This window comes from Mesoplodon bidens (assembly GCF_964165515.1).
Source record: "Mesoplodon bidens genome assembly, chromosome: 19".
NCBI classification, from domain to species: Eukaryota; Metazoa; Chordata; class Mammalia; order Artiodactyla; family Ziphiidae; genus Mesoplodon; species Mesoplodon bidens.
In genome coordinates, this window is record NC_138179.1 from 56,770,395 (window position 1) to 56,792,516 (window position 22,122).

Sequence of the window (22,122 nt, forward strand, 5' to 3'; positions counted from 1 at the left end):
TAGAACAGTGCCTGGCTCAATATATATTTGTTCTTTCTGATTTTTCATGTCTCCTGTTTATCTACCTATGGGAACGGGGTAGGAAAGAACTAGAAGATCATGGAGTTTCTGCCCAGCCATTAAAAAAATACCTGCAGGAAAAGCAAGTGAAAATGCATTTTAAAGGACAAGAACAGAATCCAGAATCACAAAAACCCTAGACCCATCCCCTGTGGAGAATCCAATCAGCAGGACCTCAAATTACAAGGCAAACATTCTTCTCAGGCTCTATAAATCCTAGTGGAGCAGGTAAGCAGTCAGAAACAAGGTAAAAAAAGCTACTAGAGAAAACATTAAATGTAGGGTAGTTTCTCAATTTCTGCATCTCTAAATTTCAAAGGGGAAAAATAATCCATGGTATTTTTATACTATAATCTTAAATAAAAATTTTTAACCAATTTTGTTTTATAAATCTCAGATTTAAATTTCTTACAAAAAAGTAGCTAAACTGCAATCATTCCTTCCTTCCAGATGAGTGACATTAGTTCACTATAAAAATCTTAACTTACCTCTATAACTGACATGTACTCTGTTCCTAAACATTAATTCAAATGGAATATCAGATATTAAAAAATGTTCTCCTATGTAAATAAAATTGTGGTTATATGGTACAATGCTTTCATTTTTAGGATAAGTACTTTAAGTACCGAAGGGTGATGTGTCATAACATCTGCAATTTACTTTGAAATGGCTCAGCAATTTAAAAATATGCATATGTATATATATATTTTGTCGTATGTATGTGGTGTGTAGGTAGATAAATAAAAGAACGACTGAATCCAGGTAACAAACATATAGATAAAAAACAAACTTTTCATTTTTCTGTATTTTTGAAAATTTTCCTAATAAAAAGCTGGGGGTGGTTTACTGAAAATGTTTACTGACCTCAAAAATAAAAGGGGGGGAATACCCTGGTGGTGCAGTGGTTAAGAATCCACCTGCCAATGCAAGGGACATGGATTCGATCCCCAGTCCAGGAAGATCCCACATGCCACGGAGCAACTAAGCCCGTACGCCGTAACTACTGAGCCTGAGCTCTAGAGCCCACGAGCCACAACTACTGAGCCCATGCACCACAACTACTGTAGCATATGCACCAGAACTACTGAGCCCACACGCTGCAACTACTGAGGCCTGCCCACTCTAGGGCTGGTGCACCGCAACTACTGAGCCTGTGAGCCACAACTACTGAGCCCACGCACCACAACTACTGAGCCCATGCGCCTAGAGCCCGTACTCCACAACAAGAGAAGCCACCACAATGAGAAGCCCGTGCTCCGCAACGAAGAGTAGGCCCTGCTCACCACAACTAGAGAAAGCCTTCATGCAGCAACGAAGAACCAACGCAGCCACAAAATAAATAATAAATAATAATAATAAAATAAAGTATGGGGCTTCCCTGGTGGCGCAATGGTTGAGAGTCCGCCTGCTGATGCAGGACATGGGTTCGTGCCCCGGTCCGGGAAGATCCCACATGCCACGGAGTGGATGGGCCCGTGAGCCATGGCCACTGAGCCTGCGAGTCCGGAGCCTGTGCTCCACAATGGGAGAGGCCACAACAGTGAGAGGCCTGCGTACCACAAAAAAAAATAATAAAATAAAATAAAATAAAATAAAGTATGTAGCAGAGTACATGATACAGAGCAGGTACTCAAAAATGTTAATTCACCACCTTCCTCTTAAAAAATAAAAATGGTATTTTTAAAGTTCCCAATAATAATTCTAAATCCTCAACTTAGAAACTTCTCTATTGTATTAACATGTAAATTCCCATGGCTCAGTTCAAACGTTTTCAGCAGAACTATGCCAAACTACTAGACATGAAAATTCTTTTTTTCCCCTTGAAATGTACTGTTTATTATTTTTTCTTTTAATTTTTATTGGAGTACAGTTGATTGAAAATGTTGTGCTAGTTTCTGCTGTACAGCAAAGTGAATCAGTTGTACATATACATATATCCACTCTTTTTTAGATTCTTTTCTCATATAGGTCATTAGAGAGAATTTCCTGTGCTACACAGTAAGTCCTTATTAGTTATCTATTTTATATATAGTAGTGTGTATACGCCAATCCCAAACTCCCAATTTATCACTCTCCCCATTTCCCCCCCAGGTAACCATAAGTTTGTTTTCTGCATCCGTGACTCTATTTCTGTTTTGTACATAAGTTCATTTATACCATCTTTTAGATTCCACATTTAAGCAATATCATATATTTGTCTTTGTCTGACTTACTTCACTTAGTATGATAATCTCTAGATCCATCCATGTTGCTGCAAATGGCATTATTTCGTTCTTTTTTTAGGCTAATATTCCACTGAATATATGTACCATATATTCTCTGCCCAGCCCTTTGTTGATGTACATTTAGGTTGCTTCCATGTCTTGGCTATTGTAAACAGTGCTGCAATGAATGTGGGGGTGCATGTATCCTTTCAGATTATGGTCTTCTCCAGATATATGCCCAGGAGTGGGATTGCTAGATCATATGGCAGTTTTATTTTAGTTTTTTAAGGAACCTCCACACCGTTCTCCATTGTGGTTGTACCAATTTATATTCCCACCAACAGTGTAGGAGGGCACCCTGTTCTCCACACCCTCTCCAGCATTTATTGTTTGTCGATTTTTGATGAAGGCCATTCTGACTGCTGTGAGGTGTTACCTCATTGTAGTTTTGATTTGCACTTCTCTGATAATTAGTAATGTTGACTATTTTTTCATGTGTTTTTTGGCCATCTGTACGTCTTCTTTGGAGAACTGTCTATTTAGATCTGTATTTCTTGACTGTGTCGTAGTAACCCTTGTCGGTCACTTTGTTTGCAAGTATTTTCTCCCATTCTGTGGGTTGCCTTTTCGTTTTGTTTATGGTTTCTTTTGCTGCACAGAAGCTTTTAAGTTTAATTAGATCCCATTTGTTTATTTTTGTTTTTATTTTCATTACTCAAGGAGGTGGATCAAAAAAGATATTGCTGTGATTTATGTCAAAGAGTGTTCTGCCTATGTTTTCCTCTAAGAGTTTTATACTGTCCAGCCTTACATTTAGATCTTTGATCCATTTCAAGTTTATTTTTGTGTATGGTGTTAGAGAGTGTTCTAATTTCATATTTTTACATGTAGCCGTCTAGTTTTCCCAGCATCATTTATTGAAGAGACTGCCTTTTCTCTATTGTATATTCTTGCCTCCTTTGTCATAGGTTAATTGACCATAGGTGCATGTGTTTATTTCTAGGCTTTCTATCCTGTTCCATTGATTTATTTTTCTGTTTTTGTGCCAGTACCATACTGTTTTGATTACTGTAGCTTTGTAGTACAGTCTGAAGTCAGGGACCCTGATTCCTCCAGCTCCACTTTTCTTTCTCAGAATTGCTTTGGCTATTCAGGGTCTTTTTTGTTTCCATATACATTTTAGAATTTTTTGTTCTAGTTCTGTGAAATATGCCGTTGGTAATTTGATAGGGATTGCACTGAATCTGCAGATTGCCTTGGGAAATAAAGTCCTTTTGACAATACTGATTCTTCCAACCCAAGAACACAGTATATCCTTCCATCTCTTTGTGTCATCTCTGATTTCTTTCATCAGTGCCTTATAGTTTTCAGAGTAGAGGTCTTTTGTCTCCTTAGGTAGGGTTATTCCTAGGAATTATATTCTTTTTTTTTTTACTTGATATAGGCAGTTTTATTTTAGATTACATGGGCTTCTATTAGAAATGTAAACCAACTGAGTTATCACCATACTACCCCTGGGATTTACTGTCCTGATGTCTAGTCTGATGTTACTAAACCCTACCCTGCAAGGCAGTGGAGGGGGCAGTGGGATGTCTCCACAGGTCTGGTAGGCAAGAGCCTCCCTGCCCAAAACCTGGCCCTTGGGTCTGTGGTTTTGAAGGGACGATCCTATCAGCACACTTAACAAGAGGGATGAATCAAAATACTGCTACTTTAGAAATTCAGACGTGTGATTAAGAGAATGGACATTTAGGCTTTAATGACTAAAGCAGCTACTTGAGAAACCATAGCTTCCTGATGCCTGGACCCATTTTTATCCATACTTTATTTTTCCCTATTCCCATCACATCTGTAGTTACCAAAACCTGTCATTCTTTTTGATGTGATGGTAAATAGGATTGTTTCCCAATCTTAGAGGGAATGATTTCAGCTTTTCACAGTGCAGAATGATGTTAGCTGTGGGTTTGTCATATACAGCCTTTATTATGTTGAAGTAAGTTCCCTCTATTCCCACTTTCTGGAGAGCTTTTATCATGGGTGTTGGGTTTTATCAAAAGCTTTTTCTGCATCAATTAAGATGATCATATGCTTTTTATTCTTCACTTTGTTAATCTGGTATATCACACTGATTGATTTGTGGATACTGAAGAATCCTTGCATCCTTGGCATCAATCTCACTTGATCATGGTGGATGATCCTTTTAATGTATTGTTGAATTTTGCTTTGCTAGTATTTTGTTGAGGACTTCTGCATCTATGTTCATCAGTGATATTGGCCTGTAATTTTTTTTGTGTGTGTGATATCTTCTATGGTTTTGGTATCAGGCTGATGGTGGCCTCATACAATGAGCTTGGGAGTATTCCTTCCTCTGCAATTTTCTGGAAGAGTTTCAGAAGGGTAGGTGTTAACTCTTCCCTAAATGATTGCTAGAATTCCCCTGTGAAGCCATCTGGTCCTGGACTTTTGTTTGTTGGAAGTCTTTTAACCACTGTTTCAATTTCAGTACTTACGCATGGTCTTTGACATTTTCTATTTCTTCCAAGTTCAGTCTTGGAAGGTTGTGCTTTTCTAAGAATTTGTCCATTTCTTCTAGGTTTTCCATTTTATTGGCATGATAGTTGCTTGTTGTAGTCTCTTATGATGCCTTGTATTTCCTTTGTGTCAGTTTTAACTGCTCCTTTTTCATTTCTAATTTTATTGATTTGAGCCCTGTCCCCTTTTTTTCATGATGAGTCTGGCTAAAGGTTTACCAATTTTGTTTATCTTCTCAAAGAACCAGCTTTTAGTTTCATTGACCTTTGCTATTGTTTTCTTTGTCTCTTTCATTTATTTCTGTTCTAAACTTTACGATTTATTTTCTTCTACTAACTTTGGGTTTTGTTTGTTCCTCTTTCTCTAGTTGCTTTAGGTGTAAGGTTAGGTTGTTTATTTGAGATTTTTCTTGTTTCCTCAGGTAAGATTGTACTGCTATCAACTTCCCTCTTAGAACTCCTTTTGCTGTGTCCCAGAGGTTTTGGACCATCATGTTTTCATTATCATTTGTCTGTAGGTATTTTTTTCTTATTTTCTCTTTGATTTCTTCAGTGATCCACTGGTTGCTTAGTAACATATTGCTTAGCCTCCATGTGTTTGTGTTTTTAACAGTTTTTTTCCTGTAATTGATTTTCTTTTCTTCTTTTCTTTTGGCCATGTCATGCGGCATGTGGGATCTTAGTTTCCCCGACCAGGGATGGAACCCGTGCCCCCTGCATTGGAAATGCAGACTCTTAACCACTGGACCACCAGGGAAGTCCCTCCTGTAATTGACTTCTAATCTCATAGCGTGTGGTCAGAAAAGATGCTTGATATAATTTCAATTTTCTTAAATTTACCGAGGCTTGATTTGTGGCCCCAGATGTGATCTATCCTGGAGAACATTGTGTATGCACTTGAGGAGAAAGTGTATTCGGCTGCTAAGTCCATCTGGTCTAATGTGTCATTTAAGGCCTGTGTTTCCTTCTTGATTTTCTGTCTAGATGATCTGTCCATTGATGAGAATGGGGTATTAAAGTCCCCCCTATTATTGTGTTTCTGTCAATTTCTCCTTTTATTGCTGTTAGCATTTGCCTTATATACTGAGGTGCTCCTATGTTGGGTGCATATATATTTACAATTGTTATATCTTATTCTTGGATTGATCCTTTGATTATTACAAAGTGTCCTTCTATGTTTCTTGTAACATTCTTTTTCTTTCTTTCTTTTTTTTTTTTTTTTTGCGGTATGCGGGCCTCTCACTGTTGTGGCCTCTCCCATTGCGGAGCACAGGCTCCGGACGCGCAGGCTCAGCGGCCATGGCTCACGGGCCTAGCCGCTCCATGACATGTGGGATCTTCCCGGACCAGGGCACGAACACATATCCCCTGCATCGGCAGGCGGACTCTCAACCACTGCGCCACCAGGGAAGCCCCAACATTCTTTATTGTGAAGTCTGTTTTGTCTGATATGAATATTCCTACTCCAGCTTTCTTTTAATTTCCATTTGCATGGAATATCTTTTTCCATCCCCTCATTTTCAGGCTGTATGTAGACACCAGAATCCTTAAGTGAATTCCACAGACTTGTACTGAAGCTAATAACAAAATATCACTGGCCAAAACTTCAAAATGTATAGAATTTACACACTTATTTTTTTATATATATATAAATTTATTTAGTTATGGTTGCATTGGGTCTTCATTGCTGTGTGCGGGCTTTCTCTAGTTGCGGCGAGCAGGGGCTACTCTTCGTTGCAGTGCACAGGCTTCTCATTGTGGTGGCTTCCCTTGTTGCAGCATGCCAGCTCTAGGCGTGCAGGCTTCAGTCGTTGTGGCACGTGGGCTCAGTAGTTGTGGCTCGTGGGCTCTAGAGCACGTGCTCAGCAGTTGTGGCACACAGGCTTAGTTGTTCCACAGCATGTGGGATCTCCCCGGACCAGGGATCGAACCCGTGTTCCCTGCACTGACAGTCGGATTCTTAACCACTGCACCACCAGGGAAGCCCTACACACATATATTTCTAAATGTCAGCTTTTTTTTTTTTTTTTTTTTGCGGTACGCGGGCCTCTCACTGTTGTGGCCTCTCCCGTTGCGGAGCACAGGCTCCGGACGCGCAGGCTCAGTGGCCATGGCTCACGGGCCCAGCCGCTCCGTGGCATGTGGGATCTTCCCGGACCGGGGCACGAACCTGTGTCCCCTGCATCGGCAGGCGGACTCTCAACCATTGCGCCACCAGGGAAGCCCTAAATGTCAGCTTTTTGAATAAACACATTGCATACATTTCTAAACTGGGTCTATGCTGATATTTCTTATCTCAACCTAGTAATTTACTTAGGTAACATCTATATTCATTATGAGTGCTGAGCAGGGCAAAAAAAAAAAAAAAGGTGTTTTTAAAATAACTCAACCATTGGTCAAGGGAACAAAAGAACAGGTATTTGGCTACAGTCTAATACTAGCTCTCCTGGGAACCAAAAGGTTCCATGTAATTTAAGTATGCAGTGTGTAGTTAAAGGTAAGCTAAGGAGTCCAAGAAACTTATGTACCAAACATAGGCACCGAATTGGATCAGTGACCTATGGCTTATACCACAGTAATCTAGTAAGTAGTTCTTACTCTACTAATCTATCTTGGTACCTTACCCATTCTGATAGTCTCTTTTGTGATTTTAAATAAGTAAAATATGAATGTCACCATCCCAAGAACACATAATGTATCTCAGTTAGATACTTAAATTCAGAAATCTCTAAAGGTAAAGGGTAAGATCTGTCTTAATAGCTAAACAATGGTTAACTAACTGATTACCATTTCACAAGGTAACACCCCCCCCCACCAATGTACACACATTCCCCTACAGAACAAATACACTGTTCATTTCAGAAAGTGCCTGGAAGTAGGGATTGACTAGACGCAAGGACATATCTACTCTGACTAGGGGCAGTGTGAAGCTTATTTCAAATAGTTCTGCAAGAAAAAACAATGGTATTTTTTAAAATATGAAAATATGTGTTTTAAAATGTACTCATTTTATATACAAAATAATTTGGGCATACAGAGATCAATGAAGCACTAAAGTGTATTTTGAGCATTCTAAAACTTAGAAATTAAGAGGTAACATAACATTCTGAAAAGCTGCTGACCCTTGCTCTAACTGAACCAAGAGAGAAATGAAGTCAGCACCTCAGTCAATCTTTGGACCAAAAATCTTTAATTCCCTGAAGATACCACAAGATACTGGTTTCAAGGAAAATAATATGGTGGCAAATATATAAAGTGAAATTTTCACAAAAGAAAAAATCAAGTTAGCCTATTTAAAACAAATGCTGGGACTTCCCTGGGGTCCAGTGGGTAAGACTCCACGCTCCCAATGAAGGGGGCCACGGTTCAATCCCTGGTCAGGAAACTAAACCCCACATGCATGCTGCAACTAGGAGCCTGCATGCCGCAACTAAAAAAAGATCCTGCATGCTGCAACTAAAGATCCCACAAGCCGCAATGAATATCCCATGTGCCGCGACAAAGACCCAGCACGGCCTAAATAAATGTTAAAAAAAAAAAAAAAAAACACTGAACAGGTGCCACAGAGAGACTTCACTTTTTAAAAGTGTTTGAAAACTTCATGTCAAATGTTAACAACTAATGGACCTACTAACAGATCATCTGTGCATATAAACAAACTTCTTTTCCCCTACTGCTCCACTTAGTTTCCTGAACAGGGATGGAACCCATGACCCCTGAAGTGGCAGCTCAGACTGGTAACCACTGGACCACCAGGGAATCCCCATAATCTACTTAATAGCGAATTAAATTTCCTTTGACACTAGAGTAATAGAATTAAGGCTAAAAATCTGAATAAACATCATAATTACCAATTTAAATAACAACTGTGCTAAAGACACAAAATAAACTTAATGTTGAAGCAAATAGGGAATTTCCACTTTTAACATCCTAAGTCCTCAATAGCCACCATCAACAAATATAAGCTGAAGTATTCAAAATTACTCTTCACTCCTGTCTTGATAAAAAAAAAAAATCATAAAACTAAATTGAGAAGACTTCAAATATTCCTTTTTAAGTGTTTATTAAAGAAGTGAACTTTCATGGTAAATTGTTTTGCAAACAAATCAAAATTAATTTCCTTAACTTTTGATTAAAATATTTTTATGAATCAGTGAGAACTATAACATCAATTTTAAAAAATCAATATCAATGCCTGCTTTCCTGCCCACAAATCTTATCACTCACTCCCATGTTCATAGACTTCCAAAGAAAACAACCTGATTAAAGTCTTAATATAAAACATCCATTTTGTTACATCTTTAAGTGGTGATTCATTGGGGAAAAGTTAATTAGAATATTCTCAGTAATATCTCTCATCTCTGCACTTAATCACCCCAGTCTTCTTCAGACAAAAAGCCACAGAAAAGCAGTCATAAAATCAGATAATCACAACATCTTCTTCCCCGAGAAGATATTCTCTCGTCATATATGCTTCTACCACGCACGGAGGATGGAGAGGGCACACCTTCATGTTTATGTGCCATCTCCCTCTACCCAACCATGCTAAATAAACTCTCGCTTTGAAACTAAATTCCCTATGCATAACTGAATCACTTTGCTGTACATCTGAAACTAACATGACATTGTAAATTCTTTTTTTATTTACTCAAATCATGTCTATTTTAAAAGAATCAGAATTTACACAAACAAAAACATAAAAAACACTAATATATTCTTCCCCAAGAATAACATCTTTCCCCAGATTTTTTTTTTTTTTTTGTCTGCACCACTCAGCTTGTGGGATTAGTTCCCCAACCAGGTGTTGAACCCGGCCTCCAGCAGTGAAAGCACTGAGTCCTAACCACTGGACTGCCAAGGAATTCCCTCTCCAGATTTTTTTTAAATTACTGATTTACAGGTAAATTGTTCATAGATTCCCAAGGCTTACTCTGGATAGAGTAGACAGGAAAAGTCTAACAGAAGTGAAATCTAGGCTGAGCCAAAAGTGAGGAGCTAGCCAGGGTGAAGTTCTGAGGGAAAAGCACTCTAGGCCAAGGAAACAGCATGGGCAAAGGCATCAGACAGGACTTGGTTAAAGAATGGAAAAAATATACATGGCTGGAGCAGGGAGCCCAAAGGGGAGAATGGTGAGAGCTATAAAATGACAGATTTCTTGATTAGCATTTGAAGCTGGTTACAAATCTATCTAAAATCAGCCCTCCTTCAGATTGTTTTTATAGACTCAAAACCATCAGGCTAACTCCACACAACAAATTCAAATAAGCAATTAAAAAGACAGAAGGTATTCAAATTAAGTAGTACCATTATAATAAAGATTAACTTCCTGATTCCTTGTTGAAAATTCCTCCAAGCAAGAGATTAAAGCACTTCACACCTCCTAAAACATCCTCATTATTTACATATCCTCCTCAATTTTCACAAAGGTGCTCAGAATTTACTTAACTTTCTCTGGTGATGGTCAATTTCCATACTTTCAAATATTCTTGCTGTAAATACCCTGAGGCATTTTTGCTGTCATACCAGACTGTTTATGGAAATAGTCTTCGTATTAAAGGCCACAAACACTCAAAGAAAATTAAACACAGAATCATTTTTGCCTATTGGCCTAAGAGAGACTGAATTTCTGAGTACTTGGGTAAAACTTCATTTATGATCTTACATGAAAACTGGTAACAAGATGGTTTTACATTTGTGGTCTGGAAGTTGGCTCATTCAGCATTACATCAGTGTTCTGTATTCTCAGATCATGGCCCTTTGCCCAAAGGTTTCATTATAGAAAATTTATAGACATATTTGAAAAAGCATAAATTACAAAGAAAGTCATTGGATAATCTATTTTTTTGAAGTCATTTACTTAAGAAATTAATATACAATCCAGAGTCTAGCAGCTTAGTTTTATTTTGATTCTGCAACCTGTGGCAGATGGTTTCCTGGGCACGTGCGACCCTGGCATTTTGCCTGTGTTTACATGGACTGACAGGAGTTTAAGGCTGAAAGGAGTAATTTCTTTTATCTGCAGTAACAGGTCATGCTGGGCCTGTTCCTCACCTGTGTGTATACTCGGTTAATTCCACAGTCTTTCCATTTACATCCACACAATGGCAAGGACCTGTCTGAGCATGAAGACATGGCAAGTCATCTCAGGAGTAGTAGTACATAACCTCCGTTCCATAAACAGTTCCGTAAACAGCTAACAAACCAGTGGAAATTTTGATTCCATCCTTAGATTTTCTTTTCCAACCCTTCCTTCCCTATATACTTGGAAATACTCTTGAAATAAAGTCAATTCTGTTTGGCAAATTCAATAGCATTCCTTTGAGACAAATGGATCACAAAATCAGAACTAAAAATCATCATACAGTCAAGCTTAAGAAAAAAAAAAAAAACAAGGACTTCCCTGGTGGCACAGTGGTTAAGAATCCACCTGCCAACGCAGGGGACACGGGTCCGATCCCTGGTCCAGGAAGATCCCACATGCCACGGAACAAATAAGCTCGTGTGCCACTACTACTGAGCCTGTGCTCTAGAGCCCGCAAGCCACAACTACTGAGCCCGTGCACCACAACTACTGAAGCCTGCACACCTAGAGCTCTGCTCTGCAGCAAGAAGCCACCGCAATGATAAGCCCGCGCACCGCAACTAAGACTAGCCCCCACTCGCTGCAACTAGAGAAAGCCTGCACACGCAGCAACAAAGACCCAACGCAGCCAAAAATAAATAAATAAATTTATTTTTAAAAAGAAAGGAAAGAAAAAGAATTATTTGACCTGGTACAAAGGTGTAAGTGACAAAAAGTTTAAATGGTGGTACTACTTAGTCTTAGGAAATGAGCTGCACGTCCTTAAAACTTTTCAAGTATTGGGGCTTCCCTGGTGGCGTGGTGGTTAAGAATCCGCCTGCCAATGTAGGGGACACGGGTTCGAGCCCTGGTCGGGGAAGATCTCACATGCCGCAGAGCAACTAAGCCTGTGTGCCACAACTTGTGAGCCTGCGCACCACAACTAGTGAGCCTGCACTCTATAGAGTCCGCGAGACACAACTACTGAGCCTGCGTGCCACAACTACTGAAGCCCGCGCACCTAGAGCCTGTGCCCCGCAACAAAAGAAGCCACGGCAATGAGAACCCCGCGCACCACAACGAAGAGTAGCCCCCACTCACCACAACTAGGGAAAGCCCTCGTGAAGCAACAAACACCCAACACAGCCAAAAATAAATAAATGTATTTTAAAAAAGAAAAAAAACTTTTCAAGTATTTTTGAAATACAACATGTCGTTCCTTCAATAATTAGGTATTTAGCTTCCTTCAATCACCATATGTTTAACCAGGTTTGCTAGATGCTCAAGAAACAAAGATGAATAGGACACTTCACCTGTATTAGGTAAGTTCCACAGAAATAATGCCTACACATCCTGAAAGCTAAAATCCTCCACTGTCTCAAAAAGTCAAAGACCTATCACTTGCACTCCAGAGCTGCAAAAGGTTCACAGACTCAAGGTTAGGGCACCGAGGTCACACTGCTGAGGCACTAAAGTTAAAAGCTGGCCAAGAGCACCTGTAAACCGTAGTCTTTGAAAAGGCTTGCCAACTGTCACCCACACCTCCTCAACCTGCCCCTCACCCCGTTCCCGTCCTCTTTATAAATAAACAAAGGGTTTTTAAAGGGAACTGTCCAAGGTTACCACCTGACAAGGAAGAAAGCTTTGATGTGGGATACCAATAAAATAAAATTGTATACTCTCCATATTTACAGAGTATTGTTATACAACATCTAACTGTTGACAAAGTGTCAACCAAGGCACTTAAAACATAAAATAAAACCTCTTTCTCAATAGGGTTAAAACGTCAACAAGGAACTGGCCGAAAGAGGGAGATCTCTAACTTCCCAAAGCAGCAACCCCCAGGAAAGGTGCTGGAACCAGCGGAAGTTACATATCCAGGGCAGTAGTGTTTAAATGCGCCCCCCCCACAACGTGGTAAAAGTTTGAACCGCCATCTGACTATCCCACGGTGGTCGGAAACTTCCCTAAACTACAAGAGGCAAGCAGACACCCTAAAATCTCCGCTCTCAGCCAATCTCAGGTGTCCTCAGGCCAGGCTGTGGCTTCCTCCCCGGGCCTTGCTTCCCCCATCTCACTCTCTTCTCCTGGACACTCACTAGCCTGCCTGGGCGTCCAACGCCGGCTGGGGGTGCCGGGACCTCGCGGCCGCCGGGCTCGGTCCGGCTGGCCTCGGCCTCAGGCCTGCCTCCAGGAGGCCGGCGCGTCTCCCATCCTGAGACGGACCGCGACCCCCGGCCCCCGGCCCGCCCTCGGGCCGGGCCCTCGCACTCCCAGCCGGGCCGGCCCTCACCTCCTCGGCGTGCTTGCGCAGCGCCTTCTCTCGCTCGTACTGGGTGATGAGCTGCTCGTTGTCGTCCCGCAGCAGCTCCAGCTCCACCTGGTGCTCCTGGTCCTGCGCGAACACCGAGTCCAGGTTCTCCAGCACGGCCACCACCAGTGGCATCAGCTCCTTGACCACCTCCTCGTCGTAGCGCCCGATGAGCCGCTCGAACTCGCGGTAGATGGAGCCGGCCAGGCCGGACACCCGCTCCGACATCACGGCCCCGGAGCCGCCGGGCTCCTCCTGGTACACCACACCGTCCTCCAGCTCCATGGTGGCGGGCGGCCGGTCCGGGGCGTCGCCGGCTGAGGGGACGACAAGGGCCCGCACGGGACGGGCCGCTGGGGCTGGGGCTGCGGCTGGGCCCGGCTGGGTGGGGGCCCGGGACGGAGGAGGGGAGGGGTGAAGCGAGCGCACTCAGCCCTACCGCCGCTGCACCAACTGCCGGGGCGGCTAAGCCGCGCGCGCCACACGTCACCCGTGGGGCGGGATCCGCGCCGCGTCGGCCTGTAGGGCGGGGCCCCGCGGGAGGCCAGGCGCGGCCGGGGGCGGGACCAATGCGTCACCCTTCGCCGGCGGAGGCGGCGTGGCGTCAACACTCGGCGCCGCGACGTCGTTGCGTAAGCCAATAGGAAAGACTGCGAGAGGAGGGTGGTGAGAAGTGCCCGCCCCTGGCGAACCCCAGTGGAAAGGGAGGGGTTCTGGAAGAGTGACTAGCAGTCCAGAATCGCCAAAATTTTATTACTTTTTACAGCTCACAAAGGGCTTTCACATTTGTTCCTCACCACAAGGATGTTTGGTGCGGTAGACGTTTGGCCTTCGTTTCACAGACAAGGAAACTAGGCCCGGAGAAGTTATGGTTCACTCAAGGTCACGCAGCGAGAACAGGAAGGAGGCTGATCAGGGACTCAAACCAATTGTGATTGAGAATTCCGTACTCAGAGGAGCGGAAAACAGATGGGAAGGGAAAGCAACCTTAACTGGGACAAGGTTTGCCTCAGTGATAAGGTGGTCTTGAATAGGATAGAATTATTTTGGGGTTAAAGACAGTATGGATAGCCTTAAACAGAGGCCGTGCAAAGCATTCTGTAGAAGGGTAAAACGAACGCCACATCCTGTGCTTTGGCAAACACGGGTTTCTCTGCTTCCTCTGGCCAACTTGGGAGAGTGGCATTTCCTGGCTCCAGCCACCCTCCTTTCCTCTAATCTTGAAGCAGGGCAGGCTGATGGGTTGGGGAGTAAGGAGGAAAGAGGTGGAGTCACTGGGGTGATTAAGTCCGATAGTACGTGAGGTCTCAGCCGCCTGCGAGAGAATTATGTGTGGGGAATGACAACACCCAAACCTCAGGCGGGCTGAGTCAAGGATCACTTCCTGGTGCTCTCTTCTAGCTGATACCGAGGGGGGCCCTCTGGGGCTCCTGGGCACAAAACTCTTTCTGTGTCCCCCATTTCTTTGATTACAGGAAACAGGCTTCATTTAGCCTCCAAGATCTTCCCTGAGTTCCAATGGGTAGTTTCAAGCAGCTGTTAATTAGGAAAAGGAGGGGATTCATCAATACAAGAGAGAAACAGTAGTGGAGCCCTGGGGCAAGGTCCTGGTTACCCATCAAGGGATACACACAACAATATCTTTGAGCTGTTTTGCAGATACTGAAACCGCCTCCAGGTGTGAGAAGTTAACGATGGTATGTTGCCCACAAGCATTTAGACCCCAAACCAGTTGGAACCTGAAGGTTGATGATGCTGATTCCTACTTACCTCACCACCAACCCATCAGAAGAATGTCCACGAGCTGATCACGCACTCTTTGAAACATTACTATAAAACTTCTCACTATTGTCTCTAAGTTAGGACACAGTTTTTCCAGGCAGGAGCCCGTTGTGTCCCCCTTTGCCTGGCAAAGTAATAAAACTATCCTTTTCTACTTCACCCAAAACTCTGTCTCCGAGATTTGATTCAGCACCGATGTATAGAGAAGCTGTGCTTTTGGCATCATAGCCTCTGCAAATGGGGCAGAAGACACTCCCAAAAGCCCCTTATCTCTGCAGTAGGTGACTCAGGAGTACTGTGGCCTCAACTCCTCTAAGAATAGGGCCGAGGAAGGCAAGATTTGGATAAAGAAGGGTTCACTGCGGGAATCAGCTACCTCCCAGGATCATAAATACCATGGAGACCCACAAAAGCATTATGGAGGTTGGGCAAGGGCCAAGGTATAAAAAGACAAAAATGAAAATACTAAGCCTTACGAGGTCAGACATGATTGAATTTGTGGCCTGTACTGTCCCCCTTTCTCACCCTCACCCTACAGTCACCTTTATATTGTTTGTGTATATGTCTGGATCTTACTTTCGCCTATCAGCTGGTTAGGTATGTGCCCCAAATGCCCCTTCTTTTCTAAATCTCACATTTGAAAACCAGAAGAGTCTTACTCTGAATCTTTCTTTTCTTTTCTCTTCTCTTCTTTTTTCTCTTCCTGAGGGCGCTTACTTGGGCAATCTACCTATGTATGTACCTCTATTTTCCTAGGAGTCAGAGGAGCAGGAAGACTTAGGCCAAGGCTTTACTTTTTCTTTCCACAGTATTCTCATACACATCAGAAAGTTTAGAGAAAAAATGTCTGTTGACTTTCAGGTCTGAGATTATAATAAAGTCTTCATAGTAAGTATGCTTCTTTAGGTATAAATTCAAGATAGAAATATATGAGATACATATTTATATTGATTTTAGGCTTCTGCTAGCTCAGTGATCACATCTGTTTAAAATAAAATTCTGCCAAATATCCATCAACTCTTAAATAAAATACGGTGTATGCATATAAAGGAATATTTATTATTCAGCAATGAAAAGAAATGTAGTACATACTACAACATGGATGAACCTGGAAAATATACTGAGTAAAAGAAGCCAGTCACAAAGGACCACATATGAAAGATCAATCATTGCCTAGGGTTGGCTGGAGGAACAAGGGAAAATAAGAGTGAATGCTAATGGGCATGGGTTTCTTTTGGGGCTAATGAAAAGGTTCTAAAATTGATTATGGTGATAGATAAACAACTCTGAATATACTAAAAGTCATCAAATTGTACACTTTAAATAGTTGAATTATATGCTATGGGAATTGTATCTCAATGAAGCAGTTATAAACTAAATTTATGGCTATAATGACTTTTAGTAAACCCAATAGAACCACATAACTTAGTGTGATAGAGTGTAAAGATAACAGTTTTTAAATTGGGAACCTTATACCCTTAGTATGGACTTGTCATTTTGAAGAACTTAGGCCAGAAACAAAAAAGGCTAATGGTTACTGAATACCTACTGGGTACCAGTCACTGTGATAAGGACTGTGAGCCTCAACTTCTTCATCTGTATGATGAAGAGGTGTGTTACAGAATCTGTAAAGACTTCTTGCAATTCTTAAATCCTATGATTCTGGTTTGTAGGTGGGAGTGAAAGACGGGAGAGAGGGCCTTGAGACTGAGTCCCTTTAGTCGACTCCTAACATTGTAGGCAGTAATACTACCTCCTATACTCAACCACCTGGATAAATTTCCAGCACCCACCTCTAACCCCACGGGCTGAAATTATTGTTAAAGACTAAGAGTCATTCAGGAAAACAGGTTATGGTGTGGATTTAGAGTAAATGTTTACGGGACTTCCCTGGCAGTCTATTGGTTAAAACTCTACGCTTCCACTGCAGGGGCATGGATTCAAACTCTAGTCAGGGAACTAAGATCCCATATGTGCTGTGCGGCACTGCCAAAAAATAAAATAAAATAAAGTACATGTTTACTTTTGGTTCCTACAAGGAAGGAAATTCCAGTTTAAGAGATTCTTTGGCCTTTGCACAAATAGTGAGGACGCTAATGGGAGCAGCAGAGGGGAGGAGCTGACGAGGGAAGGAAGGGAGGAGTTTCTTCCTAAGCTCAATTACTATAATCACTGGAAGAGCAAAGTTGCTGATCTTGTTTGTCTAGACTTCTGGAACTTTTTTTTTTTTTTTTTTTGCGGTACGCGGGCCTCTCACTGTTGTGGCCTCTCCCATTGTGGGGAACAGGCTCCGGACGCACAGGCCCAGCGGCCACGGCTCACGGGCCCAGCCGCTCCGCGGGATGTGGGATATTCCCAGACCCGGGGAACGAACCCATGTCCCCTGCATCGGCAGGCGGACTCTCAACCACTGCGCCACCAGGGAAGCCCAAGACTTCTGGAACTTTTACAGTTGTTTCTATGTAACTCAACTTCTCTGGTTTCACAAACTACATTTTCCCACATGGGGAGAGTGGGTCACTGGAAGAGGAAGAGAAAAGAGGACTACTAGTGCACAAAACCCTCCATCTATGGCAATGTGAAATAAGTGATTTATCACCCCTTACAAATTAGAACGTGCTCGGTGAGGCAGTCCAACTATGGAATTCAGGGCTCTTGAAAAGTGCCAGAGGACTTTTCTGAGCCCTCAGTTTTTCCTTTCAAAGCCTTTTAAGGTGTCAGGATAAGATGGCTAAATCTGTCCAGGTTGAAGTTGCAAGAAGGCCTATTCCCTTGTAGCACCCTCCCCCACCCTCCAACCCCCCATCCAGAACATCGGACTACCAGAAATGCCTCTAAAATGCGGAGGCTGAACATTTGGCTGAACCAAGAATTCCATTATAGAGTCTGTTTTCGATGCGACCAAGGTCTGTTGGTCATATTTGTGATCAGGTCTATTTTCTCTCCACCTCCTTCTGACCTGGGTTGGTGGAAGGATTGGAAAAGAAGGCCCATCACCCACCTCTCAGTATACTTTTTTAAAAATATTTATTTATTTATTATTTATTTATTTTGGCCACACTGGGTCTTAGTTGTGGCTCGTGGGCTCCTTAGTTACAGCATGTGGGATCTTTAGTTGCAGCATGTGAACTCTTAGTTGCAACATTCCTGTGGGATCTAGTTCTCTGACCAGGGATCAAACCTGGGCCCCCTGCATTGGTAGCGTGGAGTCTTAGCCACTGGACCACCAGGGAAGTCCCTCGGTATACTTTTTATAGCTGAAGTTCACTCTGGGAATAAAAGACATATTTTCAAAATAGTGGGTTAGTTGGATTTTTCCCCCCAATTATAGACAAAATGTATACTCACTATAGAAAATTGGCTAAATACAGAAAAGCACAAAGAAATTTAAAACCACCCAGAAAATCCCATTTCTAAGATATCACATGGTTAATATTCAACAATCTGTAAGGTGATCCAGGAAATCATTGTCCTGTGGGAGAAGAATTGAGTGCAAGGGGACCCTCTTTGTCTGGAGCAAGTAATCATCCAGTGAGACTCACCAGCAAGAAACCTGAATTTTGTTCACCCACCCCATCACCCCTCAGTTGAGTCTCCTAGGTAAACAGATGAGAAAGGTATACATTAGATTTTTAGGAAACATCAGACAAACCCAGAGCCCATTTCCAAAAGAGTCTTTAAACAGATTTCACTGGGGATGACACTACCAATCCATTCTAGTTTAGAAATTAATTTTGACATACATAACAGTCATGCTGAGAAAGGAATGGAGATGAAAAGAAACTGTCTGATTTTTCTGAATTCCCATCAATTTGTGTGTATGATTTGAGGGGAAGGTCTTAATTACCCAAAACATTGCACCTGAAATCCACCATCTTTAAGAACTCAGTGCAATTCAGCCAGCACTTGTTGCCTATTAGATGCTGGTCCTGTGTGAGGCCCAAGCTGAAGGTGGTAGGCCAAGGTCGAGATGAGTCAGGCACAATATTTTCCCCCAAGACAAGCAGTCTAGTGAAGGAGGCAGGTCTGGAAGCATAAGTCTTGTACAAGTGCAACAATCTAAATATGTATAAAGTGCAGTGATAAAGAAGAAAGAATAGTTAACTCTGTTTGGAGGTTATTTAGGTGAAGTTCTCCTGGAAGATTTTGCCAAGGGGAAGGTAATCTCAGCAGAGGATTGGCTTGGGAGTTAACTCACAGATTCAGATAAGCAGAGAAAAATGATTTATTTGTTTTGTCTAAACCTAATCTGGCCTACTTTCTGAAACCTCACTCACAGAATCGACCAAGTTCAAAGGAAAGCTTGGTCTAAAGGGATTATTGAAACAGTAACTTCAGGTCATGTGCAGTCTCTCTTGGATAAGAATGATGAGACTTTTCAGCTAACCTCTCCCCTTACTGGTCCTCCCCTTTAGAGTATTTAGATTATAGGGAAGAAGCATTTCTTCAGCCACTTGATCAAGGTAGATAAAGGTGAATGGGGTCTTTGGATCCAGAAGTGACCTTCGCTCTTTTCTCTGGTCTCTAAGCAATGTTCCTTGCTTGCCTAGTCTCTAGATATCCAGCTGGCCTTCAAAGTTGAAGTTTTGAGGGACTTCCCTGGTGGTCCAGTGGTTAAGAATCTATGTTTCCACTGCAGGGGGCGCAGATTCTCTCCCTGGTCGAGGAACTAAGATCCCACATGCCATGAGGTGAAGCCAAAAAAAAAAAAAAAAAAGGATTGAAGTTTTGAACTACTGGAACTCAGGGTCCATTCTTTTGGCATCACTCCCCATCTAACTTGGCCTTCTTTGACTCTGATGTTACCTGAGACGTCCCTGAGGTCTGGCTATGATGGTAGCCTTCCCTGCAGCCCTCACCTCAGAGCTACCTGCTGCCTACCGCCCATCCCCACCCCAAGTTCCCAGGCCAGATTAAGGAAACTAAACCTCTGGGACTTCCCTGGTGGTTCAGTGATAAAGAGTCTGCCTTGCAATGCAGGCTACGCAGGTTCGATCCCTGATCAGGGAGCTAGGATCCCACACTGCCGCGGGGCAACTGAGCCCACATGCCACAACTACTGAGCTCACATGCCTCAACTAGAGCCCCCCTCCTGCAAACTACAGACCCCACACGCTCTGGAACCTACACACCACAACTACAGAACCCACGCGCCCTGGAGCCCACGCACCACAACTAGAGGGAAGCCCGTGCACTAAAACGAAGAGCCCACATACTGCAATGAAAGATCCTGCATGCCTCAACGAAGATCCTGGGTACTGCAACTAAGATCCGACGCAGCCAAAAATAAATTAAATAAATAAATAAATAAATAATAAAACTAAAAAAAGAAAGAAAGAAAGCTAAACCTCTGAGCTTCCCACCACCCAAGTCCACAACACAGCCAACTTGAGGTACTTGTTCCCTAGGTTGACATGGGGTGGTCTTCAAGGCAGCATCATCCTGAGCCCCAGATAAGAGGAGGGTAGAGCCCTCAATGTTATTTTCATTTATTCAACATTTCTCCTACTCTCTGGGACAAAGCCTGGACTTCCAAAACTGTGGATGCCTGTCTAATAGTTTTATTCTCTATTCCTGTTCTCCTTGCCCCCCTCTTACCAATCTTTCAGTCTGAAATGTGAGGCCTTTTCCCATATATTCTTCCTCCATCTCAACTTCAACTCCAAGTTAAATCTTAATAGTGAGCAGAGGTATTTTCTCTACATTTTGGGAGCCCTGCAGGCTAGGCTACCGATATGTTAAAAAGTGGTGGTGGAGGTAGAGTGCTATGGGTAGGGGTCAAGAACTTTGTCTGGTTTGCCAGACTAATGTCTTGGTGTATGCACTTAAATTGGTCTTACTTACATCTTGCTGTTCGCATTCCATCTGTATCTGCCTAATCTCCCTCCCTGCCTCTCCATCCTTTATGATAAGGCAATGGCAATGGTATGGGTGTGAGAAATATTTTAGAAATCCAGTGGACAGAACTTGGTAGATTTAGAGGATCATAGAAAGGGACCCACAGGTTTCTGGTCTGGGCAAATGGGTAAATGGTGGTATCACCAATCAAGAGAGCTAATTCAGGGGAATTCCCTGGCCGTCCAGTGGTCAGGACACAGAGCTTTCACTGCCAAGGGCCCAGGTTCAATCCCTGGTCAGGAACTAACATCCCACAAGCCGCCTGGTGCAGGCAAAAAAAGAGAGAGAGAGAGAGTTAATTCAAGAAGGAAAGTAGTTTTGTTTTGTTTTGTTTTGTTTTTCCTCGAGAAAGCACGGCCAGGATTTATTAAGTGATAGTACACTCTCAAAGGGAGAGCAGGCAGACTCAGGTGAGTAGCTGTCAGAAAAGTAGCTTTTTAAAATAAAATAAGTTCATTTTGGACATTTTTGGTTTCAGGTGCTTCTGACTGGATCACAAAGAAAGACGGTAGCTGGACAAACCTTTCTAAGTCATTAATTTATGAATGTACTTAAGTCCTGTTTGTGGATAATACTCCCAGGAAGAATTGTTTTATGAAATACATGATCCAATATTCACCCTTTATATTTTGTTTAGTCAACTGTTTTCCACCAAATAGCTAGTTGAAACCAGCAACCCTGAGGGAATGGGGAATTTTATTGAGTAAGGGAAAGAATCCTGAGATAATTTTAGAGTGTGTTATTGCTCCTTAGCAAGGCATATTTGGAAAAAGCAGTTAGATTAAGAAAGAACTTTAGTGTTTTCCTCCTCCAACTTTCCTCCCATTTTACAGCTAGGAGACAAAGGCTGAAAAAGTGAGAAACTTTGAGCAGAAAGCAGAATGAGGGCAAGGGCCACAGGAACGGAGGGTGGGGAATGGAGAGCCCAGAAGGTGAGAAATAATCCCCCAAAACTAAAGAGAAAGACCACCTTAAAACAAGGCAAACTTACTTTACAATTTTTCCCAGGATGGGTCTTGTCCCCATAAGACTTTACTACCTGGAGAGGATGCTGGGAACCTATCCTCAGGTTGCCACATCACCAGGGGGTGGCTGACCAAAGAAACTATTTATATGTAATCACTTTGTAAACTGTAAAGTTCAGTTGCAAATATTGTTAACATCAACCTCTATTCCTCAGAAAAGTACAAAACCCAGCTCTAAGGAAGAGGCCAGTGTACAAGCATTGAACAGGACATGAACAAATGAAAACACAATAACATACTGTTGAATATG

The 22,122-nt window shown here is 42.5% G+C and overlaps 1 protein-coding gene across 3 annotated transcripts in view; it reads right to left on the reverse strand.

Annotated features, from left to right (window-relative positions):
* SPAG9 (sperm associated antigen 9) overlaps positions 1–13,648 on the reverse strand; it is a 136,387-nt gene extending 122,739 nt beyond the window's left edge. For all 3 annotated transcript variants that reach the window (XM_081218298.1, XM_081218297.1, XM_081218296.1), the window contains exon 1: positions 13,150–13,648. In XM_081218298.1, the coding sequence (XP_081074424.1) occupies positions 13,150–13,452 (303 nt within the window). In that variant the 5' untranslated portion in view covers positions 13,453–13,648. The remainder of the gene's footprint in view (positions 1–13,149) is intronic.
* Positions 13,649–22,122: the final 8,474 nt, after the last annotated feature.